At 51.5% G+C, this 24,641-nt stretch overlaps 12 protein-coding genes across 12 annotated transcripts; 6 read left to right on the top strand and 6 right to left on the bottom strand.

The window, feature by feature from the left end:
• Positions 1-301: 301 nt before the first annotated feature.
• Positions 302-1,253, top strand: SOD4 (Cell surface superoxide dismutase [Cu-Zn] 4; the record flags this gene model as incomplete). Its single annotated transcript, XM_064869014.1, has 2 exons — positions 302-539; positions 589-1,253. The coding sequence occupies 2 exons, from the start codon at positions 302-304 to the stop codon at positions 1,251-1,253; spliced, it is 903 nt and encodes a 300-aa protein (XP_064734511.1).
• Positions 1,254-1,691: 438 nt separating this feature from the next.
• On the top strand, positions 1,692-4,245 carry PMZ80_000565 (uncharacterized protein; the record flags this gene model as incomplete). Its single annotated transcript, XM_064869015.1, has 2 exons — positions 1,692-1,913; positions 1,963-4,245. The coding sequence occupies 2 exons, from the start codon at positions 1,692-1,694 to the stop codon at positions 4,243-4,245; spliced, it is 2,505 nt and encodes an 834-aa protein (XP_064734512.1).
• A 632-nt stretch (positions 4,246-4,877) lies between these two features.
• On the top strand, positions 4,878-6,030 carry PMZ80_000566 (uncharacterized protein; the record flags this gene model as incomplete). The annotated part of the gene is made up of 2 exons (XM_064869016.1): positions 4,878-5,336; positions 5,389-6,030. 2 exons carry the CDS (start codon positions 4,878-4,880, stop codon positions 6,028-6,030), a joined length of 1,101 nt encoding a protein of 366 aa, XP_064734513.1.
• A 653-nt stretch (positions 6,031-6,683) lies between these two features.
• On the bottom strand, positions 6,684-8,244 carry PMZ80_000567 (uncharacterized protein; the record flags this gene model as incomplete). Its single annotated transcript, XM_064869017.1, has 2 exons — positions 6,684-7,623; positions 7,673-8,244. The coding sequence occupies 2 exons, from the start codon at positions 8,242-8,244 to the stop codon at positions 6,684-6,686; spliced, it is 1,512 nt and encodes a 503-aa protein (XP_064734514.1).
• Positions 8,245-8,588: 344 nt separating this feature from the next.
• Positions 8,589-9,859, top strand: MUQ1 (choline phosphate cytidylyltransferase; the record flags this gene model as incomplete). Its single annotated transcript, XM_064869018.1, has 2 exons — positions 8,589-8,703; positions 8,754-9,859. The coding sequence occupies 2 exons, from the start codon at positions 8,589-8,591 to the stop codon at positions 9,857-9,859; spliced, it is 1,221 nt and encodes a 406-aa protein (XP_064734515.1).
• Positions 9,860-10,013: 154 nt separating this feature from the next.
• Positions 10,014-10,616, bottom strand: PMZ80_000569 (uncharacterized protein; the record flags this gene model as incomplete). The annotated part of the gene is made up of 2 exons (XM_064869019.1): positions 10,014-10,502; positions 10,563-10,616. 2 exons carry the CDS (start codon positions 10,614-10,616, stop codon positions 10,014-10,016), a joined length of 543 nt encoding a protein of 180 aa, XP_064734516.1.
• An 800-nt stretch (positions 10,617-11,416) lies between these two features.
• GOR1 (glyoxylate reductase) lies at positions 11,417-12,475 on the top strand (the record flags this gene model as incomplete). The annotated part of the gene is made up of 2 exons (XM_064869020.1): positions 11,417-11,457; positions 11,509-12,475. The coding sequence occupies 2 exons, from the start codon at positions 11,417-11,419 to the stop codon at positions 12,473-12,475; spliced, it is 1,008 nt and encodes a 335-aa protein (XP_064734517.1).
• Positions 12,476-12,771: 296 nt separating this feature from the next.
• On the top strand, positions 12,772-13,417 carry PMZ80_000571 (uncharacterized protein; the record flags this gene model as incomplete). Its single annotated transcript, XM_064869021.1, has 3 exons — positions 12,772-12,798; positions 12,843-12,963; positions 13,011-13,417. 3 exons carry the CDS (start codon positions 12,772-12,774, stop codon positions 13,415-13,417), a joined length of 555 nt encoding a protein of 184 aa, XP_064734518.1.
• Positions 13,418-13,542: 125 nt separating this feature from the next.
• Positions 13,543-16,071, bottom strand: PMZ80_000572 (uncharacterized protein; the record flags this gene model as incomplete). The annotated part of the gene is made up of 1 exon (XM_064869022.1): positions 13,543-16,071. One exon carries the CDS (start codon positions 16,069-16,071, stop codon positions 13,543-13,545), a length of 2,529 nt encoding a protein of 842 aa, XP_064734519.1.
• Positions 16,072-17,787: 1,716 nt separating this feature from the next.
• On the bottom strand, positions 17,788-18,768 carry PMZ80_000573 (uncharacterized protein; the record flags this gene model as incomplete). The annotated part of the gene is made up of 3 exons (XM_064869023.1): positions 17,788-18,508; positions 18,554-18,663; positions 18,712-18,768. The coding sequence occupies 3 exons, from the start codon at positions 18,766-18,768 to the stop codon at positions 17,788-17,790; spliced, it is 888 nt and encodes a 295-aa protein (XP_064734520.1).
• A 739-nt stretch (positions 18,769-19,507) lies between these two features.
• On the bottom strand, positions 19,508-22,339 carry PMZ80_000574 (uncharacterized protein; the record flags this gene model as incomplete). The annotated part of the gene is made up of 1 exon (XM_064869024.1): positions 19,508-22,339. The coding sequence occupies one exon, from the start codon at positions 22,337-22,339 to the stop codon at positions 19,508-19,510; it is 2,832 nt and encodes a 943-aa protein (XP_064734521.1).
• Positions 22,340-23,833: 1,494 nt separating this feature from the next.
• UPS2 (Phospholipid metabolism protein) lies at positions 23,834-24,412 on the bottom strand (the record flags this gene model as incomplete). Its single annotated transcript, XM_064869025.1, has 1 exon — positions 23,834-24,412. One exon carries the CDS (start codon positions 24,410-24,412, stop codon positions 23,834-23,836), a length of 579 nt encoding a protein of 192 aa, XP_064734522.1.
• Between the last annotated feature and the right edge of the window lie 229 nt (positions 24,413-24,641).

Here is a 24,641-nt window from a genome sequence, read left to right on the forward strand (position 1 = left end):
GCAATAGAACACTCTCAGGTCAAGGCTCTGAAGCCGGCTTCAATTCTGGCAGATCGTAAAGTTTCAGCACTGACCATCATCCGCATTCAGGCGAGACCTTGACACATTTTGGGGGCAACTGCATGCTGCAGCATGTTTCGGCTCGTTTCGTCACTTCTCAGCATTGCCACAGAGACCGTGCGTAGCCTACGCAAACAATTGCGCCCCCATACGCTTCTTGCTGTACAAATACCTAAGGACTTCGGCACCTTCCACCATTCCGACCTAGAACATAATTCCACCTTCCTATAGGATATTCAACATGTTATCAAGAACACTCACTGTCGCGACCTGCCTAGGTCTTGCCTTCGCACAGACTGGTCCTGCTCCTGTTGCAACCAACAACCAGCAAGGTGAATGGTATATCGCAGACCTGACAGCCTCGCACGGGCCAGGAAATGTCACAGGCAGTATCGGTATTGCTGGCGACATCGAGGGCAAAGGCGTCCGAGTATCCTACACTTTCGAAGGTTTCGACCTGAATGACTCGAAAGAATATTGTGAGTGCCTCCCCTATCGTCTCCTGCTCCTCATACTAACGTCCATCAGCATACCACATCCATGAAAAGCCAGTTCCTGAAGACGGAAACTGCAACAGTACTGGCAAGCACTTCGACAAGTACGCTGTCGGCGATGACTTCGTCTGCGACAAGACAAAGCCTGAGAACTGTCAGCTAGGCGATCTTTCTGGCAAACACGGCTCCATCAACTTCAGTGATCCAACCGCAAACCTGTCCGACTATGCATACCACGACGACTACCTTTCGACCACAGTGGGCGACACAGCTTTCTTTGGGGACTTGAGCATCGTGGTGCACCGAAAGAGCGACAAACTCAGATTAGCATGTGGCAACTTCCGCCTCTTCTACGATGCTGATAGCAGTGCCACCGTCGGGCCAGTGCCTGCTGAGACTAGAATTCTTGGCAACGGCACCATGAACAGTGCGCCATTTCCAAATGCTACAACATCGACCAACACAGTTATCTCGACTGCTTCTGCATCCGGCCAGACGTCTGCCCCTGGAACATCGACAGAGGTTGCCACGATTCCGGCTGGGTCAACAAGCACTGCCGGCGCCGGGGCAACGGCTTCAAAGTCGAGCCCTATGAGCGTACAGACAGGAAGTGGTGCTGAGCAAGGAGCTCAGATACGGATATGGGCGCTGGCACTGGAGCTGTGTGCCGTAGCTGTCTTCGCTTCGTACCTGGGTTGAATGTACTCGTATGAATCAGGGCGAAGACATGGTCAACAAATCCAGGCGATTATGATAGATCGATCAATGATTGTTCCAATGCACAAGGAGGTCAAGAATGTAGGATAGAACAGACTTTCGCGTAGATAGCTCATTCTGATACCATTTTTCCTGATTCGTCCATCTCTCCTTGTCCACCTCCACATTTATCTACCCCAGCTTATCGCAGCTTCAAGTTCATGCTTCCAGCACCGTATCGCTTTATCTCTTCTGTCCGACATCTGATGCTCCGAGGACGCGACCTTATCAGAGACGTCTAGATTGCGCCTGCTGCCCCAGCTTCGAGGCTTGCCAACCATGCGACACCTGCAAACGCGATGATCACGATTACTTCTGAGCCTACATGGCTTGCTTCAGGGAACGGTACACGACTCAGCATCGTTCACTGTAGCCACGAAGATGGCCTCACAAGGAAATGGCCATGCGGACGAGCATTCGCACCTGCTGCCGAAGCCATATGACCGGAAGCGCTCCCGAGTCCAGTCCATCGCAGCTGAAATTGATGGCGAGTCCATCGTGTCATCGCACGTCAGCAAGGAGGAACAAGCACTTGGGGAAACAGCGGTAGGCGAGAGGTTGCCATACAATGACTATACCACTATCGATTGGCTTCACGATTTGGTCAGAACTGCTTTTCCCCAAAACCGCCCGGTGATACTGATCTCCTCAGGTCAAAGACTCCTTCCGATATCGAGCAATTCGAACACGAAAAGGCCTCCGGGACCAGGCATATGTGTTTTGGGACAAGATAGAAGGATGGGTGGCTGCAGCCCTGATCGGCACCTTGACGGCATGTGTTGCGTTTATCGTCGACATGGGTGTGGCCATCGTCAGTGATCTCAAGACAGGCTATTGCACGAGTAATCCAATCCTATCGAAAGAGATGTGCTGCACACCCAAGGCGCCTCTACACTTGGGTAACCAGGACCTTCTGCAATTCGCTGAGACTGGCGAGACTTGCGAGGCATGGCGCTACTGGTCAAAGAGCTACCTACCCAGCTTCGCTATCTACGTGGCTTGGGCTCTCCTCTTCGGCATTGTCAGCGGCGCAGTGACGATGACGACCAAGAGCAACCTTCCCGCCGCATCACCTGGAAGAGGGGATCAGTTTACGGCGGATCGCAAGCAGGATGGTCACACATCCGAGCAGCAACAAGAGACCATCCACCAGCCACTTGCTGCAGGAAAGAGCATGTACATGGCAGCAGGTAGCGGCATCCCCGAGATCAAGACGATTCTTTCCGGATTCGTCATCCCCAACTTCCTGTCCTACAAAGTGCTCGCCGTCAAAGCAATTGGCTCAATATTCGCTGTTTCGACTGGTATGTGCCTTGGCAAAGAAGGTCCTTTCGTCCATATCTCCACCTGCGTCGCATATCTGGTCGGCATACGCTTCAGAAAATACCGTGAGAACAGCAGGAAGTTACGAGAAATACTGGCTGCTGGCTGTTCATCTGGTCTATCGGTTGCGTTCGGCGCTCCCATCGGTGGGGTACTGTTTGCCTACGAGGAGATAAGCACATACTTTCCACGCAAAGTCCTCTGGCGAGCATTCATATGCAGTCTGTTCGCGGCAATGACATTGCGCGCACTCAACCCAACAGGAACGGGCAAACTCGTGCTTTTCGAGACGAACTACGGGACGTCCTACAAGCCGTACCACTACATCGTTTTCATTGTGCTCGGTATTGCTGGTGGAATCTTCGGCGGACTGTTCTGCAAGGCGAATTTTGCATGGAGTCGTACCTTCCGGAAGTTCGACATCATTAAGAATCATCCAGTTTTCGAGGTCTTCCTTGTCGTTGCGGTTACCGCGCTGACACAGTACCCGAACCCGTTGACACGAGAGCCAGGTGACGTGATCATCAAGAATCTTCTCGTTGACTGCAACTCTGCTGATGAGACGGCTTATGTTTGTCTGCATGAGGGTTCCAGCAACATAGATATGCAGTACCTTGGCTGGCTCATTTATGGCACACTCATCAAGCTCATCCTTACTATCATCACTTTTGGGATCAAGGTGCCTTCGGGCATCATCATTCCTGCTCTCGATGCAGGTGCGTTCTTCGGACGGCTAGTCGGACAACTTCCGTTGCTGGCCGAGACTATCAGTCCCGGTATCTTCGCAATGGTTGGTGCGGGAGCCTTCCTAGCAGGTGTCTCCCGCATGACGATCAGTCTCGCGGTGATCATGTTCGAGCTCACGGGCGAACTCGAATTCATTGTCCCCAATATGATTGGGATTATGGTCGCCAAGTGGGTAGCTGATTGGCTTGAGCCAGAAGGCGTCTATGATCTAGCACAGAGTGTGCTTGGCCACCCCTTCCTCGACTTGGATGCATCACACAAGCTCGTAGCCAGAAGACAGTACCTCGTCAGCGAACTGATACCACCGGAGCAGACAATGAGGCAGATCACATGTGAGGTCTCCGAGTCAGGATACGTGCAGTATGGCATGTTGGCGAAAAAGCTCGACCAACTGAAGGCCCGAGGGCTCATGGATGCTGGGCTTGTGTTAGTGCAGAATGGTGGTATGCTGGTGGGTTACCTGGCTGAAGGTGAATTGGAATACGGTCTCGGTGTGCTTGGTCAAGACACAAATCAATCGACGCCTGTCCGTGTTCTCGGCACTCATTTGAGCATGAATGAGATAGCGGAGCTGGGGTCACCAACTGACGGTTCACGTGGTGATGGTGGGGAGACTGGCACAGCTGCGGAACCTTCGAGCCAAGGCAGCGACGGGTTGGACCTCAGCCCCTTTGTCGACAGGACACCACTGACGATCATGTCTGCGGCGCCGATGGAGTATGCAGTTGAGATGTTCGGCAAGCTAGGTCTACGGTACCTGATTGTTACTGAGCAAGGAAGCAGTAAGGTTGTCGGCGTCATCATCAAGAAGAGGTTGGTCAGTTGGCTGGACTCGCTGAAGCATAGTGGTGAGAGTGACTGGTAGAGTACCTGGTTCTGTGGTTCAGGTGACTTATCACAGGCAAAGACGAAGGACGATGGCAGCGAACGGCTCAGCTCTCTGCATATGGCTCAGCGACAGGTGGTCGGCTGTTCTTCAAGCGTTGAATCGAGCGTAATTACCATGACCTTGGTCCGGCAGTCTTCGGATAGCTAAGCTAAGCTCAAGAAGGCAAGATGTCTCCTGAAGTGGGTTAGCTTGAGCTGCGAGCGCGAATCAATCATCAGTATGTGTGCAAAGCGTTTGTCAAACAGAGCCTCTCAATCTTGTGGACATCCCATCAAGCGACAATTGATCTGTACATGGTTCAATGATCGTCAGTATGTGCTCTGCTACTTCGAGCATGCCATTGTTCGATAGTTAGTATCAAGTACCACGGAGTACATTTCCGACGATCCACTTTCATATGCACAGGCTGGATCATGTCAACATGACGAAAGTGGTGATGACTTCTGCTGGGCATCGCACCACGATCAGCACAGCCAGTCAAAGCCTGAACCGCGATGAACCATGTGTTGTGTTGCAATCACCATCACCATCTTCAATCCCTCAGAATAACATCTGGTCGAATCTAGCAGCGCAAACGGAAGCTCTCCACATACAAGGATAGTCACAGCATGGCCGGCATCTCATCAGACAACGTAGTGCCGTTGACTCAGGGCAGCGAGCCAACAGAGCAGCATTTCAACACCGTGGCCCTCTTCGGCGCCAACGGACAGATAGGAACATCGATCCTGCAAGCTCTGGTCAACTGCCAGCAGCAATCATTCCGGATCCTTGCTTTCATCCCACCAGATACCCCCTCGCCCAAGGACAGCATCAACACTTCGAAAGCCAACGACAAGACGAACATCGAAGTCAAAGCCGAAGACTTAACAAGCATCTCACAATCAGACCTAGCCGGCCACCTAAAAGGCGTCGACGTAATCGTCAGCGCCCTAAACGGCAAAGCCCTCGACTCGCAGAAACTCATCCAGGACGCCGGAGTCGACGCCGGCGTGAAAAGGATCTACCCAAGTGAGTACGGCATGCACAACGTCTACACCCAGAAAGACGGCAGCGGCTGGGTCCACCCGGTAAGTCTTCGCTCCCTTCCAGCCCAACAACAACCCTAACCTACCATATCAGCTATGGAACTCAAAATCCAACATCAACGAATCCCTCCTCCTCCACCCCGCCATCTTCGCCCACAAAATGTCCTACACCCTCATCGGCTGCGGCGACTACTACAACCAAGACCGCGAGCCCATCTGGTGTCCCTGGACGCAATCCCCCGATAGCAACTGGGTCAAAGACCACAACAACAAGTACACCCTCCACGTCATCGGGGACCCGGACGCAACAAGCGACTTCACCCACCTAGACGACTTCGCCGAGTTCCTCGTCGCGACGCTCTGTCGCCCCGCACAATCTGAGAATTGTAGACTTAACGTCGTGAGCGATAGTATCTCGCACAATGAGATCGCAAATTTACTGCGGAGGTACACGGGAAAGGAGGTGCGGATTGAACGGTATAGTTTTGAGGATCAACGGGGGATCCTGAGTGATCCGGGGTCTGCACCGAAGGAATTGAGGGATCGGGAGAAGGAGGGTGGGGAGGGGCAGAGCGCTTTTCCGGTGGACTTTTGGTTCTTGGTTAAGGGGTTGCAGGGGGCGGGGAGGTTTAGGTGGCCGGTTGGGGAGAGGCATGAGGGGGAGTTTGGGGTGGGGGTGGGTGGGATGAGGGGGTTTGAGTGGTATTTGAGGGATCTGTATGGGGGTGGGAGTTGAGACGGCGGTGAGATGGGATTTGCTTATTGAGGCTGCTGATTCTCGGTATCTTGTCTGTGCCGTGATAGTGATGCTGCTGATAAGTATATACGGATGGTGATGCAGCGCCCAGCGGTGCGTGAAGTTTCATGTTCGCGGTTAGGACTGTCTCTCCGATCCTCCTATCTTTCTGCCATGGTCCCTCCGCACGACTCTCGCAGAATTTCATTCTCATGTGCCTGAGCGAAGGTTGTAGCTAATACTTTTCCTTAGCAAGCGATGGTAGAGAAGACACCTGTTGTTGTGATAGTAAGCCAAGGTAATGCCAGGGGCAGATGAGGAATTTGCCACACTTTATGTACTATATTCATCCCCAACGTGGTGCAATACCTATGTAGCGCATTACTGACACGATTGAGTAGAGATAGGAAAAGAGGCGCGAAGCAGTATATCGTGGTGATGCTTCTTAGTTGGGTGACTGTGCCCGCTGACATGAACGAGTAACTGTATTAGCGAAATGTACACATCTATCGCTAGTAAATGGTCTACATACACCATTGAATGCCATCATCCTGAAGAAATGCACATACCTCCAACGCCATCGCTAGCTCACAAGAAAGTTATTCGTGAGCTCTTCAAATGTTATACAATTGCTCGTTGACCATACAAACAACTCAACCCATAAGTCCACCAAGCACAACCTTCTGCACACCGGCCAATTCCTGTTTGGCTTTCTCCCTGCTTGCCGACTCGAAGTCCTTGATTATGCCGCCAACCATTACCTTCCGTATCTTCGCGTCTGTCTTCGAGAACAACTCTGCCACAGTCGCATTACATGTACTTGGCCCATTGACCATCTGGAGAAGTCGCTGATATGTGTCGATGAGGACATCACACAGCGTCGCGAAGACGGTGTAGAAGTCTGGCGCGAATGGTAAGGGGGGTGTCAGAAGATGCGTATATGGTGCCTCGTTTAGCATCAAGGAAGAGTTTGGGGCGTCAGGTGGGCCCGGGGGAGGAAAGGTAGCTGTGGCGGAGAAGTGCTGGGTGTTCATGGGTAGTCCACCGTTACTACTGGTGAAACTCGAATTTTGTGCATTGACTAGAGTTGTGGCTGTGGAAGTCGAGGTCGCCGCTATCGAAGCTGTCGCGTCGATTGAAGGATGCGCTGAATGATTATGCTGGAGTTGGTGATGCGGCGTATCTGGTACTGCTGGAGGAGATATCTGTGCGCCTATCTCGACTGAAGGCGCTGTGCTTGATTTTCTCGGTCTGCTTGTTGTGCCTGACCTTTTGAACATGGATGGCAGTCTTGCTCTGCTCAGCGAGCCCACGTGGCTGCCGTCTGCCGGATGCCTTTCTTGGTAACTCTCAAATTCAGTGAGCAGTATATGCAAGCTCTTTAACAGTTCCATTGCTGTTGAAATGCTAGCCTGAGCAGAACTGCTCGGATGTGGCACCTGGTGAATATCGAGTACAGATGGTATTGAGATGCCCAGAAGGAAGTAATTCGTCGCTCTCCTGGATAAGCGATTCGGCATATGAGAATTGAATCTCTCGACGTCGCGCTTCGAGAAATGGACGGTATTGAACCAGAACAGCTTTCCCTCGTACCTGCGTGCTGTTAGTCTGATGCTCTCAGGGCAACACGCGCCTGACTCACGCTTTGCGCATGTATTGCAATGTGGCTATTCTCTTCTGCGACAGCTCGTATAATTGTTGGTACATGTAACTGGTTGCCGCTGGGCCACCCGTGACTTGCGGCGGCACATAATATTCGCTCACTAACGGGGCTGAGAACATGCTTGCCTGGGATATTCCTTTGCTCGTAACTGATGTTCCAGTATGTAGAGGTAGGTTGGCCGTAGGAGGCCTTGCAAGCATAGCTCGTGCTTGGGCTCCTGTCTCTTCTGAAGCATCACTATGATGGCGTGGCTCAAGATCCTCCTCTTTCCGCTGGCGTAGCACAAACGTGTCAGGAGCCGAGATCTGACGTTGAAATCCTGGCCGCGGTTGATTGCGTCGGGAATGTAACGCAGTTTGAGCCTGTACTGCGCCGGCTGGTTGCAAGTCAGACAAGGTATCCGACCCTTGACTGCGTACAGGCCTGTGTCTGCGACTCGAGGTTGGAGATCTGGCTATTTTGGAGAGCAGCCGGCTGCTACTGAATGTTCCTGCATTATTGGCTTCTTTAGGAGGAAGTTGTACCTCTGTTAACGCTGCACTCGTCGTCATTTTGCCTAATTCGAGCCAAGTGCACAACTCTGTAGCCAGCCGGTCCCCAACAAAGCCAAGCTAGGGGTTGTCGCGTGGTTGCATCCAATAGTCAGTCGTACTATCTGATGCGACACGAAGGAAGTCAGCTGCAGCTGCAGCGCAATTTGTGGGGTAGCGTTTCAGGGACAAGGGGTCATGAGAAGTTTGGCCCAGAGGGTGCTCCCGAGCTTAGCTGCGAGCTTGTGGCAGATCAGCAGGGGTCGAAGCTCCCCACGTTCATCTAGGAAGTCGATCAGCAACAACAACGTTGAAACTGTGATGGCAACTACAGTTGGTCGCGAGAAACAACACCAGCAATCAGAATGGACGAAGAGATACCGAAGACGGGTCAATGGCCAGTTGACCCACAACAAGACGAGCCCGAAGTGTTGAAAGGTCGAATCTGGGTTGATGGCTGCTTCGACTTTGCCCATCATGGTAGGTAAAGCAGTGAGAGGTAAGTGACCGTGTTCTGACCTTTGCGTCAGGTCACGCAGGTGCTATGTTGCAAGCTCGCCAACTAGGGAAGGAGCTCTATGTCGGTGTGCACTCTGATGAAGCAATCACTGAAAACAAGGGTCCAACAGTAATGACCCTCGATGAACGAGTCGCTGCAGTTGATGCTTGTCGATGGGCGACGAAACCAATCCCACATGCACCATATGTCACATCATTGCCTTGGATCAGCCATTATGGTTGTCATTACGTTGTGCATGGCGATGACATTACTTCCGATGCGAGTGGTGAGGATTGCTACCGATTCGTGAAGGCTGCAAATCGGTTTCTGGTTGTGAAGAGGACGCCGGGTATCTCCACGACTGATTTGGTAGGAAGGATGTTGCTCTGCACGAAAGCCCATTTCATCAGGTCACTCAAGGCCGAGCTCGAATCCGAGAACGGATCACAGATGCTCAAGCGCGTTGCGGACTATGCTACGGATGAAAGCGGCCTGCAACCAGGCTCAGAAGTGTACACCTGGCACGCCCCTCAACAAGCACAGTCGCAACCAAGTCCAGAGGGAGGAGAATTCGAGAAGCTCGTGTCCGGAAAGCCGCCACGTCAGGGACAGCGCGTTGTCTATGTTGACGGAGGTTTCGACCTATTCTCTTCGGGTCATATCGAGTTCCTGGAACGCGTCAATGAAGCAGAAAATGATGAAGCTTACGTGGTCGCAGGCATTCACAATGATGCCGTGATAAATCAGTACAAGGGCCTGAACTATCCGATCATGAACATATTTGAGCGAGGCCTTTGCGTGCTTCAGTGCAAATATGTTCATGCTGTTGTGTTTGGAGCACCATTTGCGCCTTCACAGCCTTACCTGGAAGCACTGGGTCGAACATCCGTGGGCAAGATCTCCGCTGTATACCATGGTCCAACAGCTTTCATTCCTCTCGACTTCGACCCATATGCAGACGCTAGGTCGTTAGGTTTGCTGAAACAGATACCGAACCATGCCTACAAACATGTGAATGCTGCTGAAATCATGGGACGAATCGAGAAAGGGCGGGCTGCATTTGAGGAGAGGCAGAGAAGAAAGGGACAGAAAGCCACGACGGAGGAAGCGATCAAAGCTGCTGAATCTGGTTCATGAACGGAATAGAGCAATCTGCTCTCGTAGTTGAACACTCCTCCTTGCGCCGGCTCGTGACTATATACACAACTAAATGAAATCTTTAAACGAAAACTCTGCAGGGATAACTGTGGCCTTGTTAGCATGTCCTTCACCTTGGTCCGCATGTTTGTACTCACTCGCTGGAATATGCCTGGGTTTCTGGTAGGGTGTACTTGACGACGTCCGCCCTCTTGACCGCAACCGGCATAGGCGGCATGCCACCTTCTCCGAGCACAGCCGCACCCTTCTCCTTCTCAAAGTACATCGCGAGTCCCTTCTCACCCTCGTCCTTGACAGCGACCAATTGCTTCGTGCCCTCTTCGCCCGTCAAAAGCTTCGGACTCGGTGCTGCTGCGCTTCCCACGGTCAACAACCCCACTACATCGCCCTGCGTGATAGCACTGATCTTGGGATAACTTCTTCGCACATCCCTCCGCCAATATGGGTTGTCCGCTATATCACCTGCGGGTACTGTAACTGGGTCGTCGTAGGCTTTCGGGTCGAGGCCGCCGGGAGTTGGGTTACGGAAATGTTTGACTGGAATACCATTCGAGCGGTTCGGGTCGACGGCGAAGAAGGCGCGAATCTTCTCATAGAGACCGTGAGATTGTTGGGTATATTTCTGCCCATCTCGTCAGTTCACGCTGTTTCCCATTGTCTTTGAGGTTGTCGCAAGATGTACCTTGTTGACGGGTATCACGTCGGTGATGACTTTGAAGATCTGCTTGCCAGACATCTTGCCGGTCTTCAACTACAGTCAAGATGTCTGTGGACCAGCGCTGTACGGCCTGAATAGGTAGGAAGTGAATAATCTCGAGGCGTTGCGAGTAGTCAAGGCAAAGGCAATGTCGCAGTTGCTTGAACTCGTGGCTTCTGATTGGCCGGACCCTTACAGCTACGCAGATTGCTTGGCAGTGATCCAGCTACAGCTTCTTCGAGTTGTCGCTGCCTGCCTCTCTCAGTTGTACTGGCGCCCGCGATGGTCACATTCTATATGGCTGACACGAGCTGCGAGCTTGAGGCACTACTAGACTGTCCTCGACATTTGCCACAGACAGCCGTGCTACGACAGCCTTCAAGCAGCGGTCTGGTTACAGGCCAACATTCTCATTCATGCCCTGTTGAATATACACTCTGAAATGAACAATCTTTCATCATCTTCTCCTAGGCCAGCGTTCACCAATCTTCACTCCCACCATGATCAGGACATTTCTTTGAGGTTCCGCAACCCTGGAAGCATCGAAGTCGTGAATGTTCTGTTATTGTTTCGGAATCTCCAACTTCGATAGGTTATCTTTCAGTTCCGCCCTTCGGCACGAAAGCCGCCGGTACTCTCGTCAAAGATTACTGATAGTAAACACGACACAGATTGAGAAAGTTGATCCTGATACAGAACTATTGTGGTATATTCCCACTCAACCAGTACACAACATAGCCGTCGCAGACTCCAGAATTGTCAGCCTACCATTTATGTGTGATTAGAAGTCAAACTTCGCTCCATTACCAATTGGCACAACCTTGACAGAAGCCCCCATAATGGCGAGGCCCAAGATTCTGTTACTCGGACCGATCGACCAGTAGGTACCGTGTCAATTCACTGCTTCTTGCTAGAATGCTAACCTGTGCAGTGCAAACAAGGAATGGGAGGCTCTAGGCGAGCTGGGGGAACTCATTGAACCGCAAGCAAAGACTCGCGAAGACTTCATCAAGGAGTGTCAAGACGGCAACCTCGATGGCGTCGTAGCAGCATACAGAACCTTTCCTTCAATCTCGATCACCGGCAGATTCGACGCAGAGCTGGTCAAACACCTTCCAAAGTCCTGGAAGTACCTCGCTCACTGCGGTGCTGGCTACGATCAGATTGACCCTGTGGCTTGCTCACAACGAGACCCACCGCTACTTGTATCAAATGTCCCAACAGCTCCTGATGATGCCACAGCCGACACGGCTATGTTCCTCATGCTCGGTGCCCTCAGAAATTTCAATGTGTCTATGCACGCTCTGCGACGAGAAGAATGGAGAGGCAGGCCAGCACCAGCACTCGGTCACGATCCTCAGGACAAGGTATTGGGCATCTTGGGTATGGGCGGAATTGGCCGAAACATGTCGAACAAAGCAGCAGCATTTGGCATGACAACCATTTATCACAACCGACGAAAACTGGATGACGAGAAAGTTGGAGGTGCGGAATACGTCAGCTTCGAAGATTTGCTCAAGAAATCGGATGTGCTCAGCTTAAACCTCCCTCTCAACCCTAAGACACGACACATCATCTCCAAGGAGCAGTTCAAGATGATGAAGCCGAGCTGTATCATTGTCAACACTGCAAGAGGCGCTGTTATTAATGAGGCCGCTTTGGTTGAGGCACTTGACGAGGGTTTGATTGCTGGTGCAGGTCTAGATGTGTTCGAGGAGGAGCCTAAGATCCATCCGGGACTGGTCAAGAATGATAAGGTAATGCTACTCCCGCATATGGGTACCTGGACACTTGAGACGCAATACAAGATGGAAGTTTGGGCTATTGATAACATCAGAAGTGCTTTGACCAAGGGCAAATTGATGTCTATCATTCCCGAGCACGAGAGTCTAGCATGAAGTCAAGCTAGGATATTAGCAAATGGCCGCAACACAAGCGACACGGCAGTCTTTGTTCACGAGATAGAGTAGACTTGGACATCGAAATTTGGAGCATGACGACGGCAGGCACAAACAGCCGCAAACTTGCCTTGAGGGCGATACAGATGACGTAATGGCATTCAGTCACGATTTTGTCCATGGTCCTTTCGAGTATTTGTTAAACGGACCACTTCCTCTTGGTATTACTCGCATAAGTCATAACAGAAACTAACTCAACCCGCATCAGTCACAATAAAATCCGAAGCACTCACAAGATGCGTATCGCAAACACAGACATGGGCGTAAGTCATCCACTCATATAGCCCGCCCAAGCTGACCACACCAGGCTTTCCACGCGTATGCCTTCAGCACAGCAGCATGGCTCGGCCTTCAATCCGGCACATTGATCCTCTTCCCAAAACTGATCACGAGCCTCCTCACCAACGTTGAAGGTCACCAAACCTCAGGTACCCCCGCCATACCTCCATCCACCCCACCAAACTAACATAACCAGACCTGGAACTCTACTTCGCCCGCTCCCTCGGCTTCGCCCTCGCAACCCTATCCCTAATAACCCTCTTCTTCACCGGCATCATCCCCATCGGCCCAGCCGCAGAACCAGTCACAACCGAAGACAGCGACCCACGCGCTCCCTACGCAGGCCCAATCCTGCTCGTGACGACTTTGTTCCACTTCACGACCACGATCTACTGCTACTCACGATACATGAACTCCGGGCAGACGGGGTATATCCTTGGCGCACTGGCGTATGCTGGGTTATCGTGTCTGGGTGGGTGGTGCAGTATGTTTGGATTTAGTTCGAGGGTTAGTGCAAGGACGGGCGAGGATAAGCGGACGAGTGGGTTTTTGTTTCCGAATACGAGTGCGTATGACAAGAGGGCTGATAGGAAGGCGAGGTGATGTAATTGCATCTTGTGTCGTCAAGCGAGCGAAATAGTAGGTTTTGAAAGTCATGAACCTTCAAGATGTTCCGCGGTAGTCTTGAGAACACAACCAACCAGTCTATTATCATCATCACGTACCACCTACTGATCAAACGAATACCCAAAAACACCCCCAGCCCCACCCAACCTCTCACCCCTCAAATCCATCCCACCATACAAACTCCTATCAACCCACATCATCTCCGGAAACCCATTCCCCGTCTCCCACGCCTTATTCACATCAAACCGTCCATACTCGTCATACTCCCAGCCAAGCCCGCAAGCAGACCCCTCACCCAAATTCCCACTCGCACCTCCGCCAGCACCGTTAATACCACCCCCATAAACATCCCTATACCCCTCCTCCTCACTCACCGTCCTTCTCACAACCTCATCCCTCTCAATCGCATCGCACCACTGCTGCCACCGGGTCCCTACCTCAGGACGAGGGAAGTGTCGGTAGTGACTGAGAACATAGTTGAGTCTTATGATCCAGGGTGCGAATGCGATGTCGACGTATGAGAGGGTTGGACCGAGGAAGTAGGGGCCTGTTCGGTGGGATGCGTTTACTAGGGTGGTGATGTTGGTGAGGAGGGCGGTTGTTAGGGTGTGCGCTTTGGGGGATGTGGTGGTGGTGGGGTGGGAGAAGTATGAGGGGCGAGAGTTGGGTGGGAGGGTTGAGAGGTCGCATTGTTTTGAGGTGGGGAGGAATGTGGGGGGTGGTTTCGGGATGGCGTTATAGCGAGTTTGGTAGGGTGTGGCGTGGTGGTTGCGGTCTGCGAAATTAGGGTCTCGGCGTACGTCGGTACTGTTGCTTTCATTTGTCTGTTGTCCGTTTGCCGTGTCTTGGTCGGGTAGTATGAGCAAGGCGTAGAAGACAGGTAGGATTCGCCGGTCGATGAAGTCTACCCATAATCGGCTGTGAGCTTTGAGCTGTGGGTTGCCCACTGCGGGTTGGAAGAGTGATTGCCCCATGGCTAGATCCTCGAGATACTCCAGCATCACCGTGCTTTCCCAGACGCAGAAGTTATTGTGCTTGAGGCAGGGGACTTTGCCCTCGGGGTTGCATTCGGCAAGATCGGGGATTGTAGGTCTTTTTTCTGTTCCTGGTGGTGAGTTCGGTGGGATGACCATGTCGCGTTCTGTTAGTTCTCTGTACTGGTAGGGGATGCCGATTGCCTCTAGAGCTATCCAGACACGTTGCGAGAAAGGACAGAAGGAGCAGCCGTAGAGGGTTAGGTTGTTTGCTGTGGGTGTTGTGTGGGTATTCACTGTCTGTAGAGCGATACCGGACGCGTGGTAGCGAGATGCGGGCGTTGAGATTGACGTTGCGGTTTGTGTCAATCCATCGTCATCCGAGGCATCCTCACGATTGTTGCTAAAGTCGTCCTTTGCGGCCTTTTTCTTCTCTTTCTCACGGGCTAAAAGCCAGCGTTGAACACTATTCTTTTTTATTCGATCCGACTCTTCAAGGGAATGTTTGTGATCGAGATCACGGTCCTCTGGGTCTTCCCCTTCTTTGTCGTTACCGTTGACACGTTGTACCATGTACCATTTCTTTCCTCCGTATCCTGGATGGCCCGGTGGGTAGCTCTGGTTGGGTTCTAGTATGCCGAATGTGCTGTCGTTGTTCTCGTTCTGTTGCTGACCGTTCACCACAAACGTCAGATCAGCCCCACTGTCCTGATTGACACTACCTGGGTTTACTTCTGGTCCAAGGCCCAACTTCCGGAGTGCTTCTAATTCCTCGGTGCCAAAGAACTCCGTAACCTTGATTTTCACGTCACATAGGTCACGCTCTCTCACTTTCCGCTTGCGCTTCTTCCTTTCCTGCTCGTCCCCATTTTCGTTCAGCTTCTTCTTGTTCAACGGTGTTCCGGTCGGTCGACCTTTCAGTCTACAGTCCCAATAGTGGCTCACGAACGGCTTCCGCTTGTACTTTTGTGTACTGCGATGTGAGTAGACATTGTCGACATGAGGGAAGTATGTCAGATACTGGTCTTCTGTAAGGAGCAGAGGCTCGTCAATGTTGAAGAATTTGTTGCGCCATTCCCGTAGACTGGGCGGGTTTGGTTTCATTGGCGCGAGGAGGTGTGGCGCCGTGTATGTGGTCGGATCTTTGACATTTGCATTGCTTTGTTGTGGTCGATTTGCTGGGCTCGAGGTGGAAGACCGGCTGTTCTGCTGAGGCGATCCATTACTTCTGGCATTGGCCAGAATGCTGCGCGTAGAATTGGTCCGATTCACAGGAATACTGTTCCTGTTTCCAGAAGAGTTTGCATGGATAGTGTTCGTACTAGCATCGAGAGCTGGCGACCCTCCGGAGCTGTGACTTCCGTACAGTCTTGGCACCGTATGTTGGTACCCTGTTGCACCTTGATTCCGCTCTGCAGAACGGGCCTGACCCCGTGGAGGCGAAGCTTCATGGTTGAACTGCTGGGACGACCTCAGATCGGAGGTTCGAGCTTCATTCCGAGGTATCGGCTGAAAGTATGGCGGGTTTTGACCATATCTGGAGTTTACCGCGTGCTGCAAGCCTGTTGTGTTGTACGATCCATATTGCTGTGCTAGCGAGGCTTGGAATTGATAGTCTGTAAGGTCGGACAGTTGCAACCGAGGGTCAACGTTCATTTTCGAGGAGGTTGTGCAATGTTGACCTTTGAGGATGCCGCTGCTTTGCCTTCTGAAGGGCCCTCCCCCCTATATCAATGAAACCCTTCAGAACAGCCGAACTTGTGAAATGATGGATCGAGGAGCCAGCTGACGAGCGATTAGATGTTAAAGCGGCATGCGACTAGCGTAAGTTTGAAGACATCAGAGCGCTGCTTTCCACTTCTTCCTCGGAACGTAAGGATGTTCGTCTGATTACTTAGTAATTTTGCCCTTGAGACTGCCCTGGAGATTACTACATTAGGTAGTCGGTTGTATGTCTAGAAAGGAACAGTTTGAATCCCTACCCAAAATGAGCGCTTCTGTACGGAGTACAGGCTCACAGTAAATTCTGGTACACGGTGCATCTTCACGTTTTTGGCTTAGTGCCAGTACCACTTTTTCGGTTCACGTATTATGTAAGCCGGTATAGCATCTACCAATTCAGGTGCCGGCTACTACGGTAGGACGGCACGATTATAACGTTTTATACGTTGACACAAGGGGTCGCACCGCGGGTACAACGTCCATGTACACTCTGAGGGTGCAGGCTTCGCAAACCGAGTATGCAGATATGTTCTCGATCTTGTTGGCTGAGTAATAACTTACTTCAGAATTTGGATACGATGAACTTCAACTGCCTTTGCATCATGCATCTTCCTAACCGGCGAATGACTCAGCACCTTAACTTCCAGAACCAGATTTGCACCAGGTCGCACTGTGTCCAACTCTCCCTTTAACCTTGCGTGAACGCACCAGCGGCGGACCCTCGCAGCTTCGATCACCATGTTGCGTCAAAGCATTAAGCTTGTCATACCTCGTCTTCCTTCAGACAGTATAGCAACCCGCTAGCCTGAAGACCCTGCTTCAGCAGAGCGATATCCCCACAGTGAGTGGCATTGACTTGACTGAACAACCATCAATGCGAGCGTGACTCATACGCAAGGGATATGCGGCTCAACGAATTCTGTAAACATTGAACTAGACAGTTGCTGTAACGTTGGCTTTTCGCCGTCTTGTTGGGATCCGCTTCGTCGTTCCTTCTAGGCGAATCTGATGATCAGCGACTTCTTCTTGCTCCAGAGACACTTGGTCCTGGCTGGTTCTCGGTTCGCGCAAGAGGTGGCAAGTGGCCGTGGTGTAGCAGAAGGAACGTAACAAATGTCGCTCCTATGATAGAACCTAATTATGTGTGATTAAGTGTTTCTAACCGCACCTGCTGTACTTATGATGGTTGCTATCAAGCAGCAATCTGAGGGAACAAGAACCAATCGTACGGAAGCGACCTACATTACTTGAAATTGCATGCTCGTGTCAGAGCTGCTGTTGTTGGTAGTTGTCTCACCGATGGTAATTGCTGCATTATACGCAGCATTCTCTGGCTGTTCGTGCTGCGCAATGACGCACGACTTGCTCACCTCTGTTATCAAATCTCCTGATCCATTGCTTGTGATACGAACTTCACAAGGTGGTGTTGTGGTGTGAATATCGCGTGGGCTGAGTTAGAAGGCGAACAATCAGCAGAAACGTAATACGACTGTAAAGAGGCTCGGAGCTTATCAAGCGCTTGGGACAATCTGCACATCTGACCAGAGCGTTGAGCTTGGTGAGCCGTGCAGCTTAGCCGAGCTATACCGCGTATCAATGCTCTAGGACCCTCGCGCCGGTTAGCGTTTGGGAACAGTTCTCCCGCTACTGCTACTGATACGTCTGAGCAGTCTGTGCTGTTCCATCCGACAAAGTCGAACGCCTCTGCACAAAACCTGCGCCTCCTCTTCCACTTCCGTCTGGTGCCTTCGGCTCTCTGATCGGCTGAGTCTCTCTGTTCGTATTCACGTGGCCTTGCTCTCTTCTCATGAGGTAAGTCGAGTTCGGCTTAGCAGCATACCCAGGATCATACACCTCTCTAAGCTGTTGTTGCTGATACTGCTGGTATTGGGGTTGCTGTGGCCGCAGGGAGTTTTGAGCGCCATAGTTGCCCCTTCCTCTACCTCGCTTTCCTCCACGATGCGGAGTCGAGGATCTTGAACCTGGCGGTGTCAAGTTCGTTGGAGTAGACCCTCCAGACTGGCTGTTCGGCCTGCCGGCATAACCATTGGAATTGGTGTTGCCCGTACTGGGACCAAATAATTCGAGTCGTCGCTCCTCATACTTGCGTTGCTTCTCTTCGCGGTCTTTGGCTGCTTGTGCCTTCGCATCTTCTAGTGCTTTCTGCTGCGCAGCCTTGTCATCTTCGTCCTCCGACGATTCGTCCCTGTCTTTCAGCTTAAGACCTTCTACTCCTGCTTCGATATTGGGTCGTGCTTTCTGGATGATGGGACCTTTTCGGGACAGCAGAGTGGGTGGTGCTTTGAATTCCTGGCGGAGAGGAACGACATTTCGGGATTCGAGAAAGTAGTTGGTCTCTTGAGGGCCTTCTCTGCACAAACATTAGCCTTGAGCGGATACAAAATGTGGCACGAACGCTTCAGCCCATAGTTGTCGGTTGAATTCTGCTTGCGCGGCTCGCTTCTGTGCTTTGGTCTGTTTGGACGAGAGCTTCTTAGGCTCGGTCTCTGTGGACTGGGCTGGCTCCTACACCGAGTCAGCCATCATGGTTTATGCAAGGTGCATTGTGCATACCCGTATGTCTGCGGCAGTTGACCATTCCTCGTCCCATGCGTCTGGTACTGTGTTCATGAAGGGCGCAGTTGCGCAAATGTCAAGGTGGTAGCAGTACTTCACAAGTACTGCAGAAGGCAATGCGTGAACAAATATTTGCACGCATTGAGGTCAGTAAGAAAAGTACTCGGTCATGCAAGAGAGTCACAAGAAGCCATGAAGAAGGCATGTGCAATGAGTGGGGTGATCGAGTGGAAAGAATGCACGGGGAAATTTCACTCTAGTGCGATCAAAGGTGTCGATATTGTCTACTAACTACTGGGGGCACTTGACTTACCTAGGACTTCGTGTAGAAGCTTGATCAGTAGGGATATCATTTTCATCCCAGACTGACAGTACGGGATTCAGACTTCTCATAATTACTACGTATCTAGATTGCCTTGAGCCAGGATCGCTCAGCCGACTGAGGACTTTGATAATGTGCAAGTCGAATATACACGATCTACATGACGCAGTTGCTTCCTGCTAACGCGAACCAAGGTGACACAAGTAAGAAGGCATAGATTAACCGGCTGCGTACCTGATGATGTTATATGTATAATAGCCAAGTCTGATCAGCTACAGCACGGTCGGCCAAACCAAATATGCTCAGGTCATAAATTCGTATCCTGTCTTGTTGGCCGTTCCACCTCTTCATCATCCGCTGATTATGCTGGTAGACGACCATGCGCCACTGGTGTTCATACGTGGGTATCTTGCTGCCTCCTATAGGCCGAACAACTCCATGCTCAATATACACAGACAAACAGATTTTACATTACCACCTCGGATATCCTCTTCTCATACCCCTTTCTCTTTCCTTGGCTTCCTCAGCCTCAAGCACCTCCCTCGCTCTCCTCTCCTTCTCCTTCTTACCGTGTATTTTGTTCCACTCTTCCCACTCACGTCCGATCTCACCAAGCACGTTACTCATCACGTTCGCGCTTGCCATAAGCCCATGACTCTCGCTCTCTAATACACGTAGCTCGCATCGCCTCATCGCTGTACTCAACCACCGAGCGTTGTCGAGCGGGACACGAGTATCGTGTGCCCCATGATGGACAACGACTGCCCTGGTAATGTCTGTGTAACGGAAACCGATGGGCCGTTTACGTTCAAGGCAGATGATGAGATCGACAGCTGGGTTTGCATTTAGCGTTGCCAGCGACCAGGTCCTGTGTGCTAGCGTGGTGTCGTACAGCTTCTGTCGAGCTTGAGGGGTCAAAATTTTTCGAGTGGGGTTATGAGTTGGTGTTCGTGCGCCAGGATTCGGTGTTGGTGTTGGCGAGAGGGTACTCTGTCTTTGTGGAGCGCTCGGTGTGGGTGATAGTGGCGGCGAACGCAGCATCTGCTCTGCCTGGTGGCTGGACGCTCTTTGCTTCTGCAGTGGCTGAACAATCTGTTGCGGCGACGATTCTGGTGTTGGTAGCATGCTGCCGTGAGACTGTGTTATATCTGCGGCGGAGAGGCTGGCTCCTTGGTTGAAGAGCTGGGAATCAAGCGCCAGTTCTCCGGCTGAAAGGCCGTCTCTCTTACAATCTTTCCTCGTTCGTGGCTCAATGCTTGCTGACGTAGCGCTTAAGAAGCGGCTGTTTGCGGCTTTCATGAACGACGCAGGGAGAAAGCTGAGAATTCTATGGGATGTTGGCAGATTAGCAGTCTTCATCTCTCCGTTGCGGCCAGATGCCGACAACTGTGAAGGTGGAATCCAGGGTGCAAGGAGGTGTATCCTTCCTCGAACATATTGTGGCATCTTCAGCGCTGCTGCAAGCGCGTATATGGCGCCAGCAGAGTGAGCCAGCAAGGAAAACTTCTCGATACCTAAGCTTGTGCATATTACTGCCACATCGTCTACCCATGCCAAAGGTGTGCTTCGTTCTGCTGGCATAACGTCTGTCTCTCCTACGCCTGGTCTATCAGGTGTGATAATTCTCAACTTCTGTGTCTTCGCTATTTCATCGTAGAAAGTGGTCACATATCTTGTGAGACCCATGCCTACGCAGCAGAAGACGACAAAGCCGTTTGGGTCGCCGACCTCGGAGAAGGCAATTGTGCGCCCTGTTCGAGGATGACGGATCTTCTGTGTAAAGCGCGGTGAGCCTAGGAACGTTTCGACCTCGTATTCAATGCCCTGGGCGTCCTCGGGTATTGGCGTACGTAGAATAGAGACTCTTCTCAAACTGTCTGATAACCTCTTCTTGTGCCTTTTTGCGCTCGTGACGGAATTTGTTGTCGACGGTGTGATTGAAAGATTCCTTCTCAGTCCTGTGTCTTGGTGTAATGGCTTGTCCTGCTCCATCGGTGTCAAGGGTTCATTCTCCTCGGCCTCAACAAAAGCAGGCATGTTCAGAAGGTCAAGGCCAGTGACTCTTGCAGAAAGTGAGGGTGGATCTTCCTTCTCGGGTGATTCTACCGATTTCGGATGCCACGAGCTGCGTAGGCTGGGTGATTGTCGTATGGGGGTAGGACTTTGGTGAGGCATAGACACACGCTTAGCGGCCTTTTCCGACTTCTTCGCCTCCTTGCGCCATTCAGTGTGACGTTTCTCTCGCGCTTGCTGTAACTCCCGTATCCTTTGTACTGTTTCATGATTCTCCTCGATTAGATCTTGGTCAATATTCAAGCTCTTCAGATCCTTGCTTCCCCCAGGCGACTTCCTCGGCCCGCTCCGCAGAGACGATCTGCGTGACGGGATGAGGCTCTCATTGAGATCAGTCCTGTGTGAAGGACTTAATGAGGACAGTGTTCGCGTATCTGATTCCCTCACCTCTGTGTCTGTCGATATCCTGCCAACAGTCACGAAGGCAGAGAACCGGTGGGCATCTTTCTCCTTGTCCTTCTCAGGCGACAACTGCGCAGTCTCGAAACTCTGGACGCTCGACAAAGTATGCTCACATTGACCTTGTTCCTGTCCAAGCCTTGATGAAAAGAACATCCTGAAAGGGCTCCTGCTCCTGCTCAGCTTGCTGTTCGTAGATAACGGTAAACTGCTAACTGAATCATTGCCGTACGATGATCGAGACTGATGGATGGATGGTACGGAATCTGGTGACTGCAGGTCTCTTTGCAACTTCGCAGCTTTCAGATTGCCCTGCGATCTCAAGGATTTGAGTGGCAGCTGAGGTACTTTTCTCTTGGATTTGCCCGACGGTTTGTCACTGCCTGATGTCTTTGGACGGGCAGACAAATTGCTGGCGTTGATAGTATTGTAGCCAGCTACCGGGGGCGGACAGTAGTCCTGATCGTCATAGTCGTTGAAAGGGCTCTGGTTTTCGTAAAAGGTGCGATGGAAAGTTGGGTTGTCAGCGCAGTTGATAAATTCTTCTCTCTCGTCTTCCCCAACTGCTGGACTTGGTCGTTCGTCAGATGTGGATAGATGCTGTGCCTCAGAGATCGATGTTAAACTAGAGATTAGGGACGAAAGAGCCTCGTTGCTGAAGGGTGCAGCTGAGGTAGGGACGACGGTGCTCGAGTAGAAAGTGCGATTGCTTGCTCCTCCTGCCCACGAACTCGATCTTCGGCGTGCGTGCGAGTCTTGTCTCAGTTGCTTTGGCAATGCCGACTCGTGTGTCCCGCTTTGATCCTTGTTGTTGCCAGAGTTCAATTGCATGTCGCAGGTAAGTATCGTGCTGTGGAAGCGAGTGAGGGTCTCAGGGATGCGAATCGCTACTTCGGCCAATCGGTTATTTCTGCACGGAAATTGGCTTCATGGGGTTCGCGCGGCGTCAGGAACGCAATGGGTTGATAGATTAGTTGTCGCATCTGCTCTTTCCCCAACTCATTCTCATCGTCGCAAATATCGGTGGTGCTCAAGAACGAAAGGCGCAGTGAGCGGTGACATCGACGTCGGAAATGTCTACAGACACAAGGTTTTGAGTTGACTAGCTATGCCTGTCGGGCTGGACAGCGCAACAAGAAGCAAGCCGCTGTTTCAGAATGCCTACGAATATTGACTTCCCAACCAGCTTCGGTGCTTTTTGCCCTTACGCTTACCCATCTGCTGGCTCAAATTTGCCTACCTTACCTTGATCGGCGCTGATCATGGAGCAAGATCTTTCAAATCCTGGAAAGCGTGCACTGGTTCCGCTCGAGTACGATTAGATTTCGTCCCTGTTCGGTCTGGTGGCAGAGCAAACCCTTCTCTCGGAACGAACTTGTTGCTTGTAGAGTCCAAGTACTCGAGTATCAGGTCCCACGACTTTGGCTTCGAGCTTGACATCAATATCGTCAGCTACCAATCATGCTCTGATTCGTTGGTTCTTCGCTCAAATACTACTCGCCTTGGAACTCCTTGGCCATAGGGGTGAATCCTGCGACTGGCGCCATCATTCATCTCAAGTTGTCTTTTATCGTCTGATTGCTCGGGATCTTTCTAGAAGCAAGGTCCTTCCGTTATTTCTGGCATTAGTCGATGCGCGAGCGCAGCGTGGCAACCTTCAAACTCCTCCAGCAGGCATGATGGCAGCATCTATTCTGAGCATGTCCATGCCTCGGGGTGCATGCAATCTTGTCATGTCGAACTACTTGTACGAGCTAACACTCAGCACGGGATCTGGAGACGCAATTTGCAGCTCTGTCAGTGCATGACGAGGTCTACGGAGCACAAGCTGCGCTACAGTCACTCGCGATGTAGATGCCGAGCTTGCATAAACCCATAGCCGCCCTCCCAACCGGCAAGATCAGGAGTCATCATGGCTTGTGTCACCGTATATGGCGTGCCCGATCCAAAATACTTTTCTGCAATGGCCAGCGATGCTGAAGGAGAAGCACTTGAGCTGCTCGATCAAGACAACGTGAAATGCGTCAGAAGGGAGGAGCATACACGTGTGTGTCTCTCGTTGGGCGTGTGGAACTTGTCTAATGCTCTTGATCTAGCTTTACTCTAGATGTGGTCTATGTGGTATCTTCAGTGGTATAGAGAGCAGTTTCATGAACTTTCCAGTCCACAGCACTGCAAGGACGATAGGAGAGCCGCCCAAATATCTGTTCCTCTGTGCCTAAGCCAATGCCGCTGAAATGCTTTTGAAAATGTTGTAACCCGGATGGAATGCACGCGCTGAACGCTTCAGAGAATCAAGTCGTTATATCGTAGGGAGTGGTTGAGTCAGACAGTCACGGGAAGCCCCTGGCGTAATCGTTCCTTCTCCTCACCGAAGACCTGTCTGCTCATCTCGAGGACCATCTCAAATCCTTCTCGACCCTTAGTAGCGTTTTCTCGGAAGCGTTCGACACACGACTCTTCAATCTTATTTCTTATCTTCTGCCAGCCGCCGCAGAAAGCTATTATCTTTGCTTGCTGTACGAATTCTGTTTTCTTTGAGCCGGCATTTGCTGATGGCTGATAGATAACCGTTTCTCGACATTGCAACAGATTCGACCATGTCATGTTTGTGCTGCACATAGTGACTTTCTTGGACTGCGGGTCGACATAGGACACCTCATACACCTGGCTCGTGGTGTCGCCACCAAGTATAGACAATATCCACTGGGGAGCGTTCTGGCGACATGTTATCAGTCTTTCTGTTCGTAATATGCCAGTTGCTTGGTCGATGTTCCGAGATAATGTGTCAACTGCTAGAACATGCTCGGCCTTGTCGTTCCAGGGGCAGTATTTCCTCCAATTGTTGGTCGAGACTTCCTCCCACGAGTAGTCGAATTCGTAGGCTGAGCTGAAGATACGCATTGTGGATGAAGAGATAGAGAATTGTCGCCGCACGCGATGAAAACCGTGAGCGTGTGAGGTCGCGTGCGATAAGGGAGAAAGTTGGAGATGCCGGTTGTCGGATCTATGCTCTGTTTGCCAATCGATCTGCGTCTGAGCAACAATGGGAGCGATACCTCGTGGGATGCTGGGGCGATTAATATTACAAGGTCGATACAGAGGACGCTGTAGATGAGTGTCGATGATGAGA

This window comes from Knufia obscura (genome assembly GCF_036327395.1).
Source record: "Knufia obscura strain CCFEE 5817 isolate CBS 148926 chromosome Unknown scaffold_1, whole genome shotgun sequence".
Lineage (NCBI taxonomy): Eukaryota > Fungi > Ascomycota > Eurotiomycetes > Chaetothyriales > Trichomeriaceae > Knufia > Knufia obscura.